At 39.8% G+C, this 21928-nt stretch overlaps 1 protein-coding gene across 5 annotated transcripts in view; it reads left to right on the top strand.

Moving 5' to 3' along the window:
• The window catches only part of elavl2 (ELAV like RNA binding protein 2), a 30771-nt gene extending 9809 nt beyond the window's left edge, over positions 1–20962 (top strand). For 2 of the 5 annotated variants that reach the window (XM_085451354.1, XM_085451355.1), the window contains exons 2-8: positions 4688–4778; positions 5825–6068; positions 11633–11736; positions 13904–14057; positions 15621–15846; positions 16409–16447; positions 18200–20962. In XM_085451354.1, the coding sequence (XP_085307480.1) occupies positions 4707–4778; positions 5825–6068; positions 11633–11736; positions 13904–14057; positions 15621–15846; positions 16409–16447; positions 18200–18530 (1170 nt within the window). In that variant the 5' untranslated portion in view covers positions 4688–4706 and the 3' untranslated portion in view covers positions 18531–20962. The remainder of the gene's footprint in view (positions 1–4687; positions 4779–5824; positions 6069–11632; positions 11737–13903; positions 14058–15620; positions 15847–16408; positions 16448–18199) is intronic. The other 3 variants (XM_085451358.1, XM_085451359.1, XM_085451357.1) reach the window with 2 other exon arrangements.
• Positions 20963–21928: the final 966 nt, after the last annotated feature.

Here is a 21928-nt window from a genome sequence, read left to right as displayed (position 1 = left end):
TTCAGTAACTCTGCCAACTAGCATTTTGGAGGTATAATTACAGAGTGATGCGCAAAGTGTTAAAATAGGACATGCTGAATTCCATTTATGATTAAGAGTTTATTAGAACAAAACTAGTAGAGCTCATCAGGAAAGTCGGCACAGCAAACGACACAGGCTGAGAATCCTGGCTGAAAAACAGCTAAGCATCCTGGCTGAAAAACAGCTAAGCATCCTGGCTGAAAAACAGCTAAGCAATGACGCAGTCGATTACTGGTCGTCTTTAACAAAATCTTCAGTGTTTCTCTGTATTATTTAGGGTCCTTAGAACTGTTGTTTAAACTGAATTTAAACTTTGACTGCAAATGTATATCTCAAAGCTTTAAAAAAATAATTTATTGATCAATATTTGATGATTAAACTGTAAATAAACTTTACACTCATCCAGCAAACCCCTCTCCCTTCTGTGAGGGGCGGTGCCTCTGCTCAGTGCAGTCTCACCCTCTGGGAGAGGTTGGATCTGCACAGTCAGCCAGTGAAATTCGCCACCTTAGTCATCCTGGTGACTTCTATATTTGACCCTGTGTGCTCTGTGATCAATTAACAGTTTGTGAACCTCAGAAGTTTAATCATTTACGAATGTGCTGGAAGTGAGTTTATACATTTGCATCATTGCTGAAGCGCAATAATTAAAACATTCAAGGTAAAAAATTAATGGGAAATATTCTGAGATGGATAACTGGAATGTGCTTTTTGCATGTCAGTCTTAGTTTTGAAACTTTGTGGAGATTTAAAAAAAATCATCATGGACTCTAACTTGGTTTTTCACATGCTGTGCCTGAAATATGCAGTGTCCACAAGAGCAAGCGAAGTTAACCTGTGACGTCTCCGGCAGTAGTTATTATTCATGAAATAAAGTGAAGGCTGATGCCTTTAGTCATGGTTTGGGGTTTCCTCCAGTGTATTGTAAGCTTGCCTGAGTAACCTTAAGCATTGGGGAATAATTTCGTTTTAGACTTACTGCACTCCAGTAAGCTAATGATGTTGGGCTTATTGTCACCTTGACTGTTTTAACTTATAAAAACACCTTATATGTAGCGATAAAATAAATAAAAATAAATCATTAACCGGTCCCTTTAATTATCAAACTCTAAAACACAAATCTGCAAAGAGATTTGCAATGGGGTGCATCTTTGTTGGAAACCATATGGCCTATTGTGCACTTCAAAATCACACTGTATAAATGAGTCTCCTCGGCCTTCGGTTCATCGTCTGTCACGGTCTGCTGAGGTTTTTCTCCTAAGTGAAATGCATCTGTGGTAATGGGTCATGTTGGTAAAAGCAATTTGCTGTGTTTTCTATTTTTGCTTGGGTTACGCAGCGAGTGGTTTCGACCTTGGTTTTGGGACATGCCAGCAAATCAAATGACTCATTTATTTGCACTTGTGCAATGCAACGTTAAAATCAACATGAATGCACAAATGTCTTGGCCAAGCTAAAAGCGGTGTTGAACTGAGTGTGTAACTTTCAGTTTAAGATATTAAATCTTTATCATCATCCTCACAAGTCTCTCTAAAAGAGATTTTGCGTTTGTTTAGTGGAGTATAATTGATAATATTTTTTTTTGATAATAAAAATTGATACCCGTTAAGTTAATCACCCAAAATGTTAGACAGTTTTTTTTCTTTTGTCCAGCCTGTGGCATAAAATTGAAATATAAACATTTGATGCAGAAATGACAACATCTAATGACAGAGTTATCACTGGCCTGAAGACAGAAAAAGCCAGTCACTGTGCGTGGTTATGAAACTGCAAGTGAGGCTGCGACTGCATTGTATTCATTTGCTCTGAGTAAACTGTGCATCACACGATTTTACACATGGATTATGATCTGCCAAATATCTGGAAACAATGGGATGAGCATATTGTGCGTGACACAGGATCATTTTAAATTCAGCTGATAATGCCCCGTTCTGAGGAGGTGCTCACAGACTTCACTGCTCAAGCACAGCTGACTGTTGTCTAGATTTTACTGTCTTGTCATTCTGACTTTAGTTAGCTGGTAGCAAAGTAATTGCCCAACAACTGAGGGAAAGCAACTGCCTGAAAGTCAAATTAACATGTAGCCGACATATTCAAAGGTCAGGTTGATTTGTATCCTGAATATTGTCACTATAGAAGATCTCTGCTCTGTACACGAAGAGACACAGCGATATACTTAAAACCCCCATAAATAACACTGTCCATGAACATTGTCATTTTTAGTCAAGCAGTCGCACTAATAACACATTCACAGTACACCTCCAGGTTTTCACACTTGGATAGACTGAGGTCATAATTATTTTCTAATTGAGAGTCCACAGCAGTTCTACAGCTGTTTGATGTGACTGACATTGGGCTGTTGCTGCAATTTGTCCATGTGTATTTGTGTACATAATCAGTGTTGTGTATGTATTTTTTTTGTTCTTCCTTTGTTTTGCCTCTTTAGACCCATGTAAGACCTTCCTCTGGTAATAAATCTAGAGACTTGATGGACACACTAACCTCCTTTAAAGAATCTAATTCTCAAAGATCTCAGTGTAAAGTTACTGCCAGGAGGCTTCATGTACAAGCTGTAAATGCTGAACATCTAATACCTGAGACTGCTTTTAGGGTCCCCTCAAATCAGAACCACTGTTTGAGTTGGATTCAGACGATGGACTGAATAGTCTTTCAATTTAGAAAAAAATAAAATTGAATGTAGGAAAATACTGATCTGTCCACCACTTAAGTTTCATGTAGTTTATTCCATGTTTGTTGCTGAATGGTGCACTAGTTCATGCTTACACCGGTTTAAAAAAATAAAAAGTTTGTTTACTATAATCTAGCTCATTAGCTGGTAGGATAATTAATAATATTCAGACCATTTCTACATCAGAAGATGCTGTAATAACCAGACCTTCAAAGTCATTTAGGGCAGTGAACAATAATACACATCATTTGGACAGGTGTTGCATTGTTGCATGGGTATTCTGTCTCTTGTGCAAATAGAAGTACATTGTGGATGATATAAACCCTTCCTAACTACTACTCTTAAACGAATATTTAATTTCCCCCTCCATCATCTCGGCACCCTGTTCATATACCAAACTCTTGTGACACTGATGGATGGCTATCTACATATCAGAAAACCAGAGCAGAAAGGACTAAAGGAGCTGTAATTATAAGCCATAAGCAGTTTTATAGGGTGAATCATCACCTTATTCTACTTCAACACTGATCATGTGACACAGCTATTCCCTTCAGCTCAGTGTTGTGGCAGTGTTGAGGCAAAAAGAAACATTAAAGATGCCAATAGTTCTTAAAAGCAGCTGTTTACATGAATAATATGCATTTTATTATAAAAGGACACATGAAAAAGTAAGATTTAATATATTAACTTTACTACAAAATTTGGACATTAAATTGTAGACTGAGTTCATGCTTAGAAGTATGGTGAAACACTAATGGCATATTGACGTGTGGCTTCACAAGCTCGCCACTAAGAAATTGGATTAGTTTGTACCTGTCCATGTGACAATCGCAGCACTATTTTCATTCCATGAGTGGAGAAAATCAATTGGCATGAGAATGCTCGCAGGCCGATTTTCATTTGATGCAACAAACAAATTCACGAATGAGGAGCTGTCATCTGTTACGTTTACTTAATGTTTTTCAAAATTAGCCAAAAGAATCTGTTGTCTCCAACTTTAATTTCACAATATTTTACCATATTATACACAACATGGAAAAATGTCCTTATGCAGCTTTGTGGCCTGTAAAGTTATCAGAGGTGGCCCCGCTGTAAATGTGTGATCTTTGATGCTAACAGAGGTATTTTTAATGGTGTGAATTAAACTAAAGTCAGTTTGCACTGCTATAAATGTCTTGTTGGATTGTTGTATTATGTACATTATTATTGGAGCTTTTGTTTGTGTCTAAATATTGTGTGTGTGTGTGTGTGTGTGTGTATATAGGAATGTAGACATGGGTCACATGGCCACATGTGTTGCTGATATTTGGCATACTGCGTCTTGATGGACTTTAAAATGTAACTTCTGTGGCTTGGATTGTTTTTGCCTCATTTGTCTTTAATTTTTAGTTGTAAGTGTCTTTGCCGCACTGTTAGTCAGTCTTTTGAATGCACTACTACGCATTTGGGCTCTGCATGTCACCTTGATGAACTACTTTTTAAGAACAGGTATGTTAAGACAAAGTAAACATGTAGATTATTTCACCCTGGATGTTTCCACTTTTATTACTTATGTGCGCCTGGAGTTTTTAAAAAAAAAATGCAGGAATGTGTTGGCTTAGCAGTCTTAGACAAATTAACTTGTGCTTTGCGGTCTTGGTGAGCATCTTTGTATAGCGCACTCATCCATTATACAAATTCCCATTCCTCATGCTTATTGTCCCCGTTGTGGCCAGGTTGCTCTGTAGACTGAACACTCTACACTTCTCGGTTTTGCTTTTCTCTCCTTACTGTAGATGAATTGTGACCAAGTGAAACATTGCCTTTTGCTTCTTCTTGGTTTTCACCAATCTGCATGGACAGCCAGTTCGAAAAAAGGGGAGGGAGAAAAATGGCCTCCTTTTTACCCCCCCCAAACGCTGACATGTGATCATCTCTGACTGTTGCTTTTGTTGTTGTTGATCTAACATGAAGTACTTTTTGTGTCCACATTTTCAGACGGCAACTCCAAACTAACATGGCAGTCAGACTGTGCGATGTGGCTTCTCTGCTTAGAAGTGGTTCGTGGGCGCCTGAGCCTTGGACTGGGGTCTGTGGCACTTTTATTTTTATTTTTGGAAATTATTTGTCCAGAAGGGCTCTTTGTCTCAGTGCTCAGGCCATACCAATGATAGTTCTTGTATTATAACATTGAATCTAAATCAATTTACGTATTAAATGTAGGCACCTTTTTGCAGTTTGTATGAAAAGCTCCCATGTTTAATGTCTCACTGTATTGGTATGGTCTAAAACTCTCTACTGCCCCTGTCTACTCTGTATTTAACTTATAGCATCACTGCTTTTAAAATTATAGCCTTGTACTCTGTGTGACGATAATTTAAAGTGAGAATAATAGTGGTGTGACTACATCGCTCTGCTTTCTGGTGAATCTGTTAATTAAGGATGACTCTTCATACATTAACGTGCTGCTGGTTGCCTTAACTGATTACGCATCGTTTTGGCCTGTTCCCCGATGCTAGCGTACTGATGGCTGCAGGTTTTGGGCTTCTGTAGGCTTGGCATTTTCTAATTTTGGTGAATGAAATGTTGCTACTGCAGTAGGAAGTTTAAAATCCTGGAAAGATAATTTTTAATATTCTCACCTCAGTTGTTGTGCATATGGCAGATTAATAGATTGCCTTATTGCACAGGGCGTCTCCTGTTTTCTCATAAAAGCAACAATAACAAATATCAGAGTAATTAAACAAATATGGAGGGGTCCAATCTCAACTTCCAGTATTTTTGGTGGTTATATTGCTAAAATCTAACATTTGTCCTCATACCTGAGCTAAAGTTAAATTGACATGATTAAAACCTGTACTCAGTTTCTTCTGTGGTGGCAAACTCTTGACATTGACAGCTTGCAGTGTGGGGTTTCTTTATTTTATTTTTGTTGGGTTAATTACCTGTAATGCTGTGCTGCATTAAATGATTACCACTGTTTTTTTCTTTAATCTTTAAATTTCACCAGTGGTTGTTATTCCACTGAAACAGTGTTTACTGTGTGAAGAGCGTCCTTTTTTAACTGCTGGTTTTATGATGCTTTTTGTTTCATTTGCATTTAGTTTTGATTTTTTTTTCTTTCTGTCTCTTTAGCAGGTAATTGCTGCCATGGAAACACAGCTATCCAATGGGCCCACTTGCAACAACACAAGCAACGGTCCTTCAGCTATCACAAACAACTGCTCTTCACCTGTAGAGTCAGGGAGCGTAGAGGACAGTAAAACTAACTTGATAGTCAACTATCTGCCTCAGAACATGACCCAGGAGGAACTGAAGAGTTTGTTTGGGAGCATCGGAGAAATTGAGTCCTGTAAACTAGTTCGAGACAAAATCACAGGTAACAACTGTTTGCATTGCTTACGCTGGTTAATGATTGCAGAACCACCTATGTGTGCATTATTATTTTGTTGTTTTTTTGCATTGGTGCATTTTTTCTATTTAGACTATTTAGATTTTCTTTTCAGGTTAATATAGATTTTGAACAAATGGTCGGCCTGTTTGTGCCGTAGGCTTTTGTGTTGCATGCACAGTGAGTTTTTCCCCTTCTTTTTAAAATAGACACCAACAAAGAAAGACCTTAATTCTGAAAATCATTGAGCATACATACTGTTTGATTATACAGTCGGCAAAAAGGGAACATTTGAGCAATATTAACATTCATTTTTGAATCCGGTGCTCAAAGGGTTGTTTTTTGCGTTCCACTGACAGTTGTGTCATTTAAAAAAATTGCACAGTGTCATTAAAGATTTTCAACCTCGCTGTCATTCATCGAGGCCTGAAGTACAGTTAAAGTGTTCCTGTAACTGCTTTGATGTGTTGGTTTCTACTAGAGCCAGTAGGGAAATGGCATTTTCAGAAAACTCCCTGTGGGAACATCCTGTTCAGTGTACAGTATTTGGGTAGGTGGGCAATTTGCAAATGATTTCAGGTTTTTAATGGGAGGAATGCAGCTGGCAGAGACACAGTGACACGGTCTATGTGACATGAGCAGCTAGATAATGGTCGAGGCTGCAGGATTCTCACTACTAGCTGTTTGTGGTTAAGGTTATGGAGACCTTTCAGCCTGTCTCTCTACCTGAGATGAAAATCCATTTGTTTTGTTTGCATTTTCTTCTGAATCAACAGTCAGCGGAGAGAGCGAGCAGAGCTTTTCCTTGAAATGATGCTTGAGGCTGAGAGAGGGGTGGCTGAGGGATGCAGTGACTTTAGATCCTGTGACTCTGACCTACATTAAATTAACATGTCAACTGTACACCCACCCACTTTGAAATATTCATGTTAATATTTCAGTTCCTGTGTATACCTGATCATTATTCACAGGTCTGTCTTTGCAGGGTTGCTACTATTCCCAAAAGTTACTGCTTCATTTTTAAAAATGCTGTCAAATCCTCAAACTATGTCGAGCTAAATTGTCTCTCGCTGCCTCCAACTACACCAGCTGCATTCTCTTATGCTTTCTCTAAAAAGCATTTCTGTTATAGCTGTATTTGTAGAGCTGATTCTTTGGACTGCCACAACAGATGTTTAAATCAGAGAGGTTATATTTCATTGGTGTAAACAAATGATAGCAAAGAGTAGACCACAAACCCAGGATGGTACTTGTGGGCATAGAAGACGGAGGGGGGGGGGGGGGTCTTATTATTTATTTATTGAATTTAAACTATTTACATGCAGTGATGATGAAAAATTATTAGTCTTGCCTGGGATAAATGCCCTCGTGTAGCCATGCATAAAATAAATGTATTTAATAATGTGTGAAATGGGTTGCGTTGACTTGACAAGTGATCCCTGTTTAAAATCAGTGTACAGCACAGCCTACTTGGGTGATTGAACATAAACAACGTTTGATAGGTTGCATATTTAGGCGAGCTAGTGTGAACGCAACACTCAAACTAATTTTCCGAGCGAGGCACTAAATGAAACGTGTTGTTTGAAATCAGCCTGCCCCTGTGTGAAAACGATTTAAGTACTACGAGGTCCTGATTCATGCATGCCGCAGCTGAAATGTAGGCTTTGATTCAGGAAACGATAGAAGCGCTCTGTGGACGAGTTTTGTTTTGGGTGACAAGACATGAACCTGTATGTTGCCTCGTCTTTTCTTTTAGTATGGGTAATTTTCACTTCAAACAAGACGTAAATAGACGTTAGTCTTGATCCAGGTGCTTTGAGCTTGATGATTTGCGCTCTTAAATGTTGGTTTTATATCTTTTCCACTAGATTGGTGTGTGTGTGGGTGTGGGTGGGTGGGTGGGTGTGTGTGTGTGTGTGAAATATTTTGTACAAATAGACGTTCTGTGTCCATTAAGTACACTGAATCCTTGCATATAGTTTGAATTTTGACGTTAAAAGATAACAGAACTTGATTTCTCTGAACAGACTAAAGTGCCTCTTCCAAACTTTTGACATGCTTATTAGACTCTGTTCAAAGAAGTCTTGCCATTAGCTAATGCTGTGGTTTTTAAATATGGTCAGTTTACCTTTAAAACACTAATTAGCACAGCCTTTTCAGGTAGCTGTAATTAAACAATTAAAACCCTTGCTTGATCCAGCTAACTATAGACTGATCTCCAGCCTTCATTTTTAAACACGTAAAACAGCTGAGTGATCATCTGCAGAGCAATGATTTCGAGTCAGAGTGCAAAGCAGCACAGATGGATGATTGTCTGATGGTGTTCTAGTCTTTGTCCTCCTTCGACCTCAGTGTAATATTCAGTACAGTTCACAACATTTACTACAGAGATTTAAAAACATGTTATTAAAGGAAATGTGTTGCACCGGCTTGAGTTGTATTTATGGATTTAGGTTGCTGAGGGAGTTCAACACGGTACTGTGCCGGGACAGGACTTTTTTACATGTTTACCAATATAACCTGAAGTAAACACTACATGCATTTAACCATAGCATGTACAGGTGTATCTTGGAGAGATTTATTTTTCTTCTTCTATGGTGGGACTCGACTGAGATGGAAGCACGGTGACTCACTTGTGGTTCTCAGTTTTCCTCAAGTACAATGGGAGGCAGAGCCTGTATATGGAACCAGCTCCCATTTGGATTCAGGAGACACGCTCCCTCTCTCTGCTTTTAAGATTGGGCTTCAAACTTTCCTTTTTCATAAAACTTTCAGTTAAGGATGTTTCATTTGACCCCGAACCATTGCATCCATAGTTAAGCTGCTATAGGTTCAGGCTGCTGGGGGATTTCTCACGATGCACTCAGTGTTTCTCCTTCACCCGCCTCTCTTCACTCCCTCTGCGTTTACATGACACTACTTTGTCTTCCTTCTCCAGTGCTTGTTGTGCTCGTCTCTCTGTGCTGTGTGGTTCTCTCCTCTCCTCTCCTTTCCAATCTCCCTTAAACTGGTTTCTCCAGCTTTTTCACCCTACCATCATCAGGTTTTGGCTCATGGGGAACTTGTTAGGATTCTCACTCTTTAACATTGCAGGGTTTTTACCTTGAAACACAAAGTGTTTTGAGGCGACCGTTGTGATTGTCACTATGAATAAAACTGAGTGACAGTTGCAGCAGGCTCTTTAGTGAATCAGTGCTTAGATGAAGTCTGTTGCTGCAAACTCTAAAAGATCAGTGTGGCTATTTTGTAATTATATTTATTTTTGTTGAAGTAGAAATGCAGCCAGCTGGAGACGGTGAATTCTTGGCTCTCCAGCTGGCAGAAGATGCATGTCAAAGAGCATGCTTAAGGAAGGTAAATTATAGGTAACTGTGTGCATTTGCATAAACAGCCCTGCCTTAAGCAAATTAAAGCTCTGAAAAGGGCATTAATCCCCACTATTGAGCTCTAGTTTCTATCAATGTACAAGTTAAATTTAATATAGAAGCTGCACTTTTGATTTGAAAATAAGCTTTTAAAGTAGTGCTTTTTACCCCTTTAAGGGAGCTTGAATTGGTGCTTAATAAAATACCCTTAATGTTATTCAGAACCTCGGTTGTTTCTCAGGAATGATTCTCGTATCCCCTCCAGACTCTGTTGCTTTTGTCTCTCCCTTGGCCCTTTGGCAATGGATTTAAGCCAGCCTACATCTGTGCGCTGCTGCTACATCAGATGTTGAGTAATCACCAGAGAGAGATGCATGCTTCCTCTTTGCTTTAAATGTTCACGCTTTGGCTGCTGCTGCAGAAAGCAGCTTAGTCTGTGTCATTTTCCTCCCACTATGGATAGCAGTAGGTCTGTACTGGAAGCTGGGTGCAGCTCTCTGAAAGTGCTTCTCAGCATGTCTCTGCTGCTCCTTTAATGACAGCTGAAAGCCAACAAGTTGTTTGTTAAAGGGCCTCTTGTCTTTACAGTGGATGCGATGGATGTTAGACACTCCATAGGAAGGTGTCACAAAAGCTTTGCATGCTCGTATAGAGCGTCTGTAGGGGAACATTGTACAGCAAGCATTTTGCCCTCAGGGCTCAAGTAGATGTTTCATTTCACCAGCTCATTTCAAAGACTTGGCATATTTCTCCTGGCGATAATGTTCCCTGACCTGGAGGTGAAATTAAGTTTATGAACTTGGTGAGTCACTGCTTGTTCTGCTGTGATCAAGCAGTGAGATGGATTAAAAGCGGTATGGGAGTATATAGGGAGTTCAGCTGCGTAGAAAAGCAGTCTCGAGATATTTCATAGTTGGATGTTTAATTATTGTAAACAAAATTTAGTGTGCTCTGAGTTACAGTTCAGCCTGTTTAGGTGCAACACAGAAACCCAAAGATCAGGGACATTTATCAGTTGAAAATGCATTTATTATTAAATTGTTATGCTTGATTATATGACTAAATATCTTAATATCATAACAGTAATAATCCTATAACTAACCAGCAGTGGGATTTCAGTCTTTGAACCGTGCAGAGTAGTAAGGAATGGGTTCATACAGCTATTCACTGTAGCGATGCATCAACAAGGACAACTTACTGGTGCAAGAAAGCATCACCAGATAAATGCTGAGATAAATGTGTCCATTCTCATTACAAAATACTTGCATGAATGGGGACAGTCATTTAATATCTAAAATTTAAATTGACAGATTACTTTAAATTCCGCTTATCACCTGTGCAGTGGTGCACAGATGTGACGGTGTCTGTTACAGTATTGTGTACTAGACATGAATGTCTCAATGAGAGCTTTTTTGGGCGGTAGGAAAAAATGTATATATTTTTGGCAGTTTGAAGCATGGAGTGAGTTAATATATCACTGAAAGAATAGAAAGTCTAGTTTTACGTGCATTTAATTAGGGGCACCCGAGAGATGGAGAAAAGTCTATATTGAAGAGAAAAAATCTGCTACTGCAGGAAGAACTTCTGCCGCAATCATTGCTTTAATATAACTAATCAAAGTGCAGGTTAATGGTGTCATGAGCCTCACTGTCAGAGATTTAAATTATTTTTAATTTCCCAAAACTTTCCGATACTATTCAGCTTGTTTATATATGTGCTGCATTAATATGGTGAAACTGCTCGAGATGGTGAACTTGACCGGCAGTGAAATTGCAGAGAAACCCAGGATGTGGGTGGAGGAAATTGAATTGCCTCTGTGCACATAGTGAGTGGGTGTCAATCTATTGTACATTTTAGAGATAAACTGCAGCGGGAGGGGAAGACATTGAGCCTCGGCTACTTCGCTCTGTCGTAGATGAGTTGGTGTGAAAGCAGAGCAATTGCTTGTCATTTTTAATTTAAAACCTGTTTGTCAAAGAGCGTGTTTAGTTTGTTTACAACCTGTGGTAAATTTCCTGAGATTTGTAGGAAATGGTTTGACCTCTGTGCTGTGCCAGATATGAGATTGTTTGGGGAGGGGGTAAAACCACATTTATGCTAATTCTGCTGATTCTAAAAAGACCTGTTTTTGCACACATTTGTCTTAAATTTCATGTCACATTAATTTTATTTATATTGTGATTGCAGGGCAGAGCCTAGGCTATGGATTTGTGAATTATGTGGACCCAAAGGATGCAGAAAAGGCCATCAATACCTTAAATGGCTTGAGACTTCAGACCAAAACCATCAAGGTAAGACATCATATGTTATCCTTTTTGACAGGTTTGAAAAAATAAATAAAAATGTCTTACCGGTTATGTCTGGCTCTGTAGGTTGGAGTCGAGACATAATGAGGCTGGAGCAGTGTGGGGTGTAAAGGGAGCCTATTGTTAATCTGGGCACAGGCGGCTTTGCTTGGGCCTCTAGTAGAGCAGAACTGTTTCTATGGTTGCATGTGCTGTAGCGCTGCTGTATGTCTTTACAGGGAGGTGGCTGCCATTAGCATTCATCAGGCAATGTAGCACTCAATGTGCTGGTGGAGAAACTCATTTGCTTCATATAGTGCTGCAGGATTTGTGGATGGTGGAGTCAGACTATTAGATGTGATACTTTTTTTTTCTTTTTTTTGTGCTGGCCTTACGAGGAGCTAGCCTTCTCATATCAGGAAGAAAGCTATTAGAGAATTTCTGTGGGCAAAAACATATTTTGTAATAGAAAATTGATGTTTGAATAGCACCAAATTTGTAAGCTGTACGCTTGATTATTTCTGTTTTTAACACTTCAATATTGTGCAGATGTGGCATGTCATGACAGCGGAAGATGTAGTGTTGTGAGCCATACCGCTTCAATTCCACAAATCGGAGCCCATCTTTCTCATGTCGCTGCCTGTCTCAGTTCATACCCCTGAAAGTAGAACATGGTAACATTGCCTTATGCATCACACATCCGAAACTCTCTAGCTGCCCTGTCAGAAGTGCAAATAAACCCAGTGAAGTGGGGGAATATACTTTGCAAATATTAGCATTAAATAAAGTGTGAAGGTTAGACTATGGAGGAGGCTGGGCAGGGGGCTTTAGCTTTTACTGTTATCACTCTACTCTTCACCGGTGGTACACGGCAGATTTTGAGGTGTGGTCACTTGACCTTTATTTATTCCCATAAAATGATGGCAGAGGAATAAAGATGAGTGTGACGCTAGGGGGAACACACTCACACACTCTGTTCTTTCTTTGTCTGATTCTCTCAATTCTCTTCCACAAAACCATCCTCCAACACTTCTTATCACATCAGCTCTGAAAATTTCGGCTGCTTTGGTTCCTGCAGATTATCAGACAAATCTCGACATAACCGAAAATGAGATGGTGCATGGAGAAAAATGAATTTGACTGCTGAGGGGTGTAATGATGTATTGATCCACATGACCTGGTAGAGGATTGAGTCTACCTCTCTTTGCTATTACTTGTCTGGGTTTCTGGATGGATGTTTGTTTGCGCCCCATATTTATTCTAGCCTGTTGCTGGAGATTTTTCTGATGTAATCTGAATTCAGAGGCAACAAAACCTCTAGAGTAGTTCAGATGAAGGTAAAGAGGCAGCCACGTTGCTGTGTAGAGCGATTTTTAACACTTTGGGGTTTTTTAAAATTTTGTTTTATTTTGAAAGATGAGCTTTCTTGATGGGCCTGACATTTAAATTGTCAGGGAGTTGAGGGACAAAATGTGACAGGTTAAACTCTTTGTGGACAGGCTGGTTTGTCAGTGTCCAATTAATAATAATAAAAATGTTTTAGTGTTTAGGTTTGCACTGAGGAAGACAGCAGCAGAAACCGGCAATGCACCACCCTAATGTTGCTAAAACCCAGCTGCTAACACTTACATCCTTTATATTAACTAATATGTTACAAACACATCGAGTCACTGCAGTTTGTGTACACCACTTCTTTTTTTCCTTTTTCTTTTTTTTTTTGCAAAGCCCTGATTTCCTTTCACCTGCATTAATGGGGTCCCTCGGGTTAAGGATGGGAAAAGTTGAGCTCATTTTGGGACATTTTCAAACGTAGCCGACGGTCTGTATTGAATGTCTGGTTTGTGGTCTCACTGTGTTATCACGTGATGGTTAAAGTTGGAATACAGATGGTTTTACAAACACTGGCAGGCTTGATGTCTGCTGGCTATGATGTTAGGAGATGCCCTACACAGTAATGTAGTCTACAGAAGACGGTGTATTTAGTTTATCATGTGATGCAGTTCTGTGTGTGGCCTGCAAGTTCACTCACACGTGAGTTAGTTTATATTCTCTCCGCTATGACTCCGTTACAGCCTCTGTTCGGAGATAAGAATCAAAGGTGATGGATGGTCTAACCTGCTTGTGCGTAAACTGGCTGTAATATACTGAGGTCAACAACTGTTTCCACTTGTAGGTTTCCTATGCGCGTCCAAGCTCCGCCTCCATCAGAGATGCAAATTTATACGTCAGTGGCCTGCCAAAAACTATGACTCAGAAGGAACTGGAGCAGCTCTTCTCTCAGTACGGACGCATTATTACCTCACGCATTCTGGTGGACCAGGTGACTGGTGAGTACAGCATGACAGCTTCCCCTCGTCTTTGTTCCATCTTCACTCTGTCACGCCCATCCTCCATTTCCCTCCTGACTGCCAGCAAAATGACACAACCAGGACTGAGAAATGCATCAGAGGTGTTGCTATGAGGTTCCCAAAAATGCAATTTTCCACCAGACGTGCTCATAAATATGCATAGATGGAATATAAAATTGAGTATAAAGTAGCAGGACTCGATGCGTCATAATTTCTCCCTCCTGCCTGCACTTACTCCCTTTTCTCTTTCCATTCCCAAGGTGTACATGCGATACCTGTTTTATGGCAAGAAATGAAATGCATTTAGAGCAGTTATATTCTCCTTTCCTCAGCTGTCAAGCAGAAGCCTTATGAAACACTGATAAACAGAATCTTTCACTGGGACATTTCCCAGTGGTTCTGTCCCACTGCTGAAGCTTATTCCTTCTGGCGTGTGTTATGGGAATGGCTGTTTTCATAGTTTTCAAACATAAAACCACTTGTTCCTTGAGGATTCAATGGTCTTACCTTAGTATTAATAACCCAGCTCAGTCTTTCTGCAACCTGCAACTTTTTTATGAATAGAAATAACAGAAATGTGTTAATGAGCTAAAAATGTAAAAGTAGCAAAATGTGCAGCAAAAACTTCTTACACAAATGACATGGGAGGCTGGCCTGATTGACCAATACTGGCAAAGACTGCGCTCATTGGCAGGCAGCAGTCACATATGTGACCGAGGGGAATGACATGCACTGGTGTCCCAACAGGGCATTAAGAGGGTAAATAAGTCGAAGCAGCAAGTCAAGAGTGATGCAGCCCACTTAAAAGCCATTAAATCACATGGAGCCCACCTCAACTTAAATCCTCTCAAATCAATGTACAGGAGAAAGTGTTATTAAACCAATTAAATGTGCTGTCGCCTATAAATTGCTAATCAACCATATGTAAGATTAAGGCTGGGAATCACTGAGTTAAACGAATAACTAAATATGAATAATTAGCTTGTGTCTCTAGAGTGTGTCAAAGACCAAGTACCTGCGTCATCAGTTTTTCTACATCTGTGCTAACATAATGTAGCTTTTTCCTAATGTTCAGCTGCTAATAACAGGCAGTAAAATGTCACTTTACAGAGAAATTACAGCTGTTAAACTGCTACCAGCCTAGTTATATATAAAGTTTACTTCATAGATGTCCATAAATACATGTCACTGCTGATGTATGTCCTCCTCCTGTGTGTGTATGTTGTGTTATTTAATGAATTTCCAGACGTGGAACGCACTTCACTGTTAATACATACAAATATAAAAAAGCACATGTTTGTGGTCACGCATGCTGTAAGGTCATGCTTTTAAAACTGGAGTAAGAAATTACTTTACAGTGTAGTGACAGACCTTGAAAGCAGTTCACTGTACTACTGGGTAAAATGGTAAAGTCATATTGGAGGGGAATAAAAAGGCATATTGGCATTAAACGAGTCTACTTAAAAGGCTGATCATTAGGTCATGTTTTGACAGTCGGGTGAAGCTCAGTATGACTAATCTGGAGTTACTGGGCTCTCTCAGGTGTTTCCAGAGGAGTTGGCTTCATTCGTTTTGACCGGCGAGTTGAGGCTGAGGAGGCCATCAAGGGTCTGAACTGTCAGAAGCCGCCTGGTGCCACCGAACCCATTACAGTCAAGTTTGCAAACAACCCGAGCCAAAAGACCAGCCAGGCGCTGCTGTCCCAGCTCTATCAGTCACCCAATCGAAGGTACCCAGGACCCCTCGCACAGCAGGCACAACGCTTCAGGTAAAAGGGGCACACCAAAAAAGTATAATGCTGCTAGTGAAGCTGATTTTGTTGACCCTCTGAGGTTTTTGGATATTAGCATTTAAATTGTCTCACTGGCAGTATCGTGAAAATATTCTGTGTCGGAGCTCGTCGGTACTCTGGGCAGAATATATCATCCCCATTATTACATTCTTGACTTTGCGGCATGTTGCAGACGTAGGCCTACCACACAATCGGGTTTAAACAGATGTTTGGCAAATGTGGAAATGAGATGAGCAATGAATGAACAAATTGTGCAAGTTAGTCCAAAAAATGTGTTAATTTTCAGTGTGCTGATTGATGTCAGTGGTTGTTAAAGCTGCCACCCTGTCAGCCTAATTGACCCTTTTTCTGTATGAACTGCAAGTCTCCTGTTGGCTGTGTTGTGAAGGATGACTGGGAAAATTTAAGTGGAACAGCAGACTTTAATCGTGGTATCAGACCCATTACTCATCTTTGTCATCCTGTCAAAACTCATCAGCTTCCTGAAAAGTTTTTCTTATAAAATTAATTTGTCTGTTGGTGTTTTGCTTTTTTTAAGGTTGGACAATCTGCTGAACATGGCCTACGGAGTCAAAAGGTAAATTGACTTTCTGTTTTAGATTCTGTAGTCTGCCTTAATTGATCCTTGAGGGAAATTCCGAGCTAACGTGAGGGAGCTGATGGGATACATTTTGTTGTTTATTTCCTATGAGCTCTATGGCAGCATTGTGTAGGTAGTTAACACTGCATAAAGTGGCACTGATTCAATATGAGACTGCTGCTCAAAGCAAATGCTTTTCTGTGCATCCACAACAAATATACACACAATTCAGTTGGTGTGGGTGAATCAGGCTGTTTGTCTTCACAGTAAGTCATGATGTAAATATTGAACAGCTGCTGCAGATGCCTAAAGGCAGACCTGTGTATGCTGAGAGCATAGGCTGGAGGGGCAGGGTCTCTCCATTGTGTTAGACCAGCGGAGGATGTCAAAAACTACCTGCTAAATTTATCTGATTTAAGTCGCTCTTACTGCCTGATGTGGCATCGTTTCTGGTTTGGTTTACAATTTCTAAAGCATAAATAACATGACTGCGTTGTCTGTAGGTTGCTAACCGGGTCGATATCCTTTAATCTAATTGAGTATTTAGTGCGTTAATACTAAAGCGCAGCATGTGGTCTGCTCAGCTGCCATGTTGGAGAATCTGAAGTGCAGTTTGTGGCAAAATGTGGTGACTCTTTATGGTTTGAACAAAGCAGAGTCTCTGTATCTTTGGGGACACGGAGGTGACTGCTTTAGTGGCCATGCTCAGTGTTTAACATAAACGGGTTTAGGTATTTGTCCTTTAAACGTGTTCTCTGAAATAAGGAAACTGTATAAAATCAGCTGCTGGTGATGCAGTGGAGCGCTTTAATCTAGAGCTAATGTCACAACATGTGATAGATTAAAGCACTGTCTACGCCGCTTGTCTACATAACAAAGGGCAGACTCTTACAATCTTACTCGCTATTGCACAAAATTGCACGTTTGTATTGAGCTTTGCACTCTTACCTTGATCTATTATGGACAGCCCTGTCCTGTTTTAAACTTTGTTGCGTCAGACGTCTTTCAGGATTCGCCGGGATACCAGTTTGTCTCAGTTCAGTTTTATAAGAATGTCTTCCTCGTGTGTGAAGTCCAGTTCCCTGAAAGCTCAAAGAGCCGTCACCAGCAGCAATAGACGTGCGATTTCTCCTCTGCCGTGCTCGTTGGCTGACGTCTTGGTTGCCAAATTTCTCCGTGGGTCCTTGATGCTGGGAGCACACCTGTCATAGTGGATGTTCCCTGAGAGGCCAAGTGGAGCAGCTAATCTTGTGTGACACCTGCTGCAATAATTCATAGGCTTTTCATGCACTTTGAATTTTGTTTCTTAAATCTGCAAAAGCACACTTACCGAAGGCCCGAGCCTTTCTGTGCCTCGTTATTATGCTCTTGGCAACTGCCAACTGATTTGGAGGAAATAATTTCCTTTGCAGTTGTGAAGCTACAAACTAAATGTGTGGGGAGTAGCTCGAGGACTGAATCTGTGCATTTATTCTGAGGGTTGCTGCTCAGGTGACTTGCTGCAGAAGATGAAGGAAGTGTGTTTTGTGAAAAATCTGATTATGTAATTCCTGAAATGAAAGAATGGCACTAGCACCATATGGCCATAGAAGCATCCATGGCTCACGATGTGTGGGTAGAGCTGATCCCTGCAGAGACTTGTCACACTCTGTTAGGCTTGTTGGTACGATCTCCTGTCTTATAAAATGGCCCGTTTTGTGCTCATTTTGGCTCTTGCCTTGAACCATGTTACTTTTTGTGTTTTAACAGCAGGTTCTCCCCGATGGCCATTGACGGGGTGACCAGCTTGGCTGGCATCAACATCCCGGGGCACGCGGGCACTGGCTGGTGCATCTTCGTCTACAACCTGGCTCCGGACGCAGATGAAAGCATCCTTTGGCAGATGTTCGGGCCGTTTGGTGCTGTCACAAACGTCAAGGTTATCCGCGACTTTAACACAAACAAGTGCAAAGGATTTGGTTTTGTCACCATGACGAATTACGACGAGGCAGCTGTGGCCATCGCCAGCTTGAATGGATACCGCCTTGGGGACAGAGTTCTGCAAGTGTCATTCAAAACCAACAAAACACACAAAGCCTGAAACTCAGATTGTTTCTAGAAAACTCACCAGAAAATGGAAACAGAAAATGGAAGCGTATTGACCGTAACTTTCTACATTAGTAACAAGAGCTTTGTAAATCAGTGTTGCGAAGAAAAACGATATTTAGCGTCCAACAATGTGATCTCTTTTTTTTCCTTCTCTTTTTTCCCATTGCTACACTTTGAATCTTCTCTATACTTTAAAACAGAAAAATACCTGCAGGTCTTGATGCCTGTCATGTTGACTTCTCTTGCTGTCTTTACAGATGGACCATCTAAAATGTTACTCTAGGTTTTGTCATTTTGTTGCACATCTGCTTTGAAACAGTAAGTCTTGTAAGGTTATGTGTAGTGATTTTTCTTTGTACTTCTGTGTCCTGATTTGCCACACGTGCGTTTATGCCTTCGGTGGTTAGCAAGTACTTGCGTTGAACTATTTGCGGTTCTGTTAATTTTGTAAGTATTCTGTTTCCTGTAATATCAGTTGGTTATTGGTTGGCTGCATAATGTTGCTTATTGTACAATTAACAGATAAAAAGACAAAAAAAAAGATTCTTAAAGCAGTACCTTGCCAAAGAGCTAAGAACCTCTTTGATGTGGGTTTAAAAGCATCTATTTTTATAAAAAGAAAAATTTGGAGAAACTTTTTACTGGACCTGGAACAAAATATTTTGACTTGGATACTTTGAGAAATATCTTCATATGACACCTTGTGAGCTTTTGAACTTTACAAGAAAGTTTGCAGTGGTTGAAATTTCTGGAGAGATTTATGATGTAAAAGATACCTTTTGAGATCTTTGTATTACCTTTAGATTATAGAATCAGTGGCAGTGCTGGTTTCATTTGTAAAATCATCTGTGGGTCCCCCCCCCCCTCCCCTCGGTCGTCTGGTCGTTACGGCTAGCGACTCGCTTTCCGGTCTGATTTGGAAACGGACAAAACTTCAAAGGTTGATCTGCAAAAAGTGCATGAAAAATTAAAAACATGGAGATATCATAAAGGTAAATGGGGGATTTAAAAAAAGGGAAAAAAGAAAAATCAGTTCTTCCTCTAAGATTCCCTTCAGATGGAGCTCATGGTGTTTTGTGGTGTATCTACAATATCATTAGACTGATTTTTGTCTTAATATCAACCAATGAGGGTTTTTACATACTTTGTATGAAAGATTGAAGACAAGCCAGTGAAGGCAGCAGCATCAAAAACAACTAGCGTGACAAATAGAAGGGTTCCTCCTGAGCTTTGAGCTGTGTAAATAAGTCCTTTTTTATGTTGAGTACTTGGCAGACTTTGGTTTTTGTTTGGACTTCATTGAAAAGTGTTATTATATACAACTTTCTTTTCAGGACTGTGTAAGGTCTTTTTTTTGTTTTTGGGTCTTTATTTTCAGTTTCTCTTCAGTTGAAATACTTGAGTTGTCGTCCTATGGACTAGCATTAGTGCATCAGATTTGTTGGTTGTTAGGTCTGTAGATAGTCTTGCTTCGTTAAAAAAAAAAAAGGTATTAAGAAACTATAGACATTTGTTTTGGTTTTTTTTTTTATATATAAACATTATAGATATATATTTATGTGGTAAAGAATGGATATAAACCACAGTTTTGAACTATTTGATTACTTTTTTCATACTCATATCTCTATATATATAAATATATACGTAATGCATATAACCTGTCTTTAAAATCGTAAAAAGGTGTATATTGCTTTATTCACTTTGGGGAAGGGCGGTGAAGCAGTTCCATTAACAATAGCAAAGTTGGTTGCAGAAGTTTGTCAACATCTAGCTCATCTCAAACACATGAATGGAGGCTGGTTGAGCCTTAGATGCACTGAATACTGCACCTGCATCCTGCTTGGTATTTCAACCGATTATTAGTCATGCTTTCCCTTAAACGAGCAGTGTGCTATGCATTATATAATTATCTTTGCAACTGCTTTTTCTTGTTTATCTATTCCTTCTTTGTGTTACTTGTACAAGTTAAACTTTAAGTCTAGATGAGTTGTGATACTTGCTGCTGTAGGGAAGAGACAACATTTGTCATGCCTGACCTGCCACTGCTGAGAATAAGTTTTGTTTTTCCTTTATGTAACCGCTTGATGTTTTTTTTGTTTTTTTCTTTTGTTTTTTTCTCTATTTTATTTTTTTCCTTTTATTTTTTATTTATTTATTTATTTATTTTTGGTCTTGGGAAACTGTGCTGCAGGTCTGGCATGAGGAAATGTTTCCTCCCATCCCTCTTTTCTCAATTCTTAATATGAGAGTGATTATTTATTTGAAGTTGTATAGTCTGACTTGGTTCACAGCATTTTTGGAATAGAATCTTTTTGTTAAGTATTTAAAAGGATGTACATGTTCTTTACTTTGTGTTTGGATACTTTTGGATTTATTTTTTTTTCCATGTTCAGTACATCAATAAATAAGTTGAAGGGCAATGAAGCTTTGTGATTGGATCATTCCTGTTTCCTGTCTGACAGGAAACTGAGTTTTATTAACTACATGCCGAAATGTTTAGTTTTAAACTGTTGTGCTTTAAGCTGGAAACGACCCCCCATTAACTAGCCAGTCTAATTGCTTTGCTTTTCACTTGACAGTTGCTCAAATGTTTCAGTACTTAGGCTTCCTTAAAAAAAGCAATATGCAGTTTTTAACTTTGTTTAAATGATATGATGCACTTCCCTGCTGATGGGCAGATTTCCGGGCTTTTAATGCTCTCTGCTTCTGTAGTAATTCTCTCCACGTACACGAGAAAGCCAAATAGATTTGCAGAATGTTTAAATGCCCGGTGACACAAACTTTACTGGCAGTGAAATGGTAGGGTTCATCTTTTCTAAATTAAATTGGACAGGATTTATTTTGGAATGAAGTAGCCTTAAAGTGGACCTGTTATTAACGGCTCAGTCTTCCCTATTTAGTACTCGTCCTTGGTGCAGCGCCTCAGTTCATCCACCGTCTCAAACAAGCTCGACTGGTACAAAGGGCTGTGCCACGAAAATGTCCAGCAGCAGCCTGAACTGCTCATGCAAGCCCGGATGGATCCATGCTTTCATGTTCAAGTCTGACCCCGACTCGCGCATTTACAATCTTCTATCATCCAACTGTATAAGCTTGTGTGAGTTGTAGCCCCAGTTTCCTGTTCTGGGATGACAGTGTCCTGCTACTGTAGTAATCTGCTCCAAGATTCAACATGTTCATTCACAGATGCTCGTCTGCAGAACTTGGTTGTAACGAGCGGTTATTTGATGTAGTTGCCCTCCTATTAGTGCAAAGCAGTCTTGCTGTTTTCTTCTGGTCTCCACTACAATATTTTCCTTTTTGGACATTTCTCTAAACCTTAGATGGCGGTGTTGGGAAACCAGTAGAGCAGTTTCTGAAATATCCAGACCAACCTGTCTGGCATCAAAC

The sequence above is a fragment of the Copadichromis virginalis genome, linkage group LG3 (genome assembly GCF_057382275.1).
Source record: "Copadichromis virginalis isolate Kocher_CV1m ecotype Utaka linkage group LG3, C_Virginalis_male_GT1.1, whole genome shotgun sequence".
NCBI lineage: Eukaryota > Metazoa > Chordata > Actinopteri > Cichliformes > Cichlidae > Copadichromis > Copadichromis virginalis.
The sequence above is the reverse complement of the archived record's forward strand: the minus strand, read 5'-3'. Positions and strand labels throughout refer to the sequence as shown.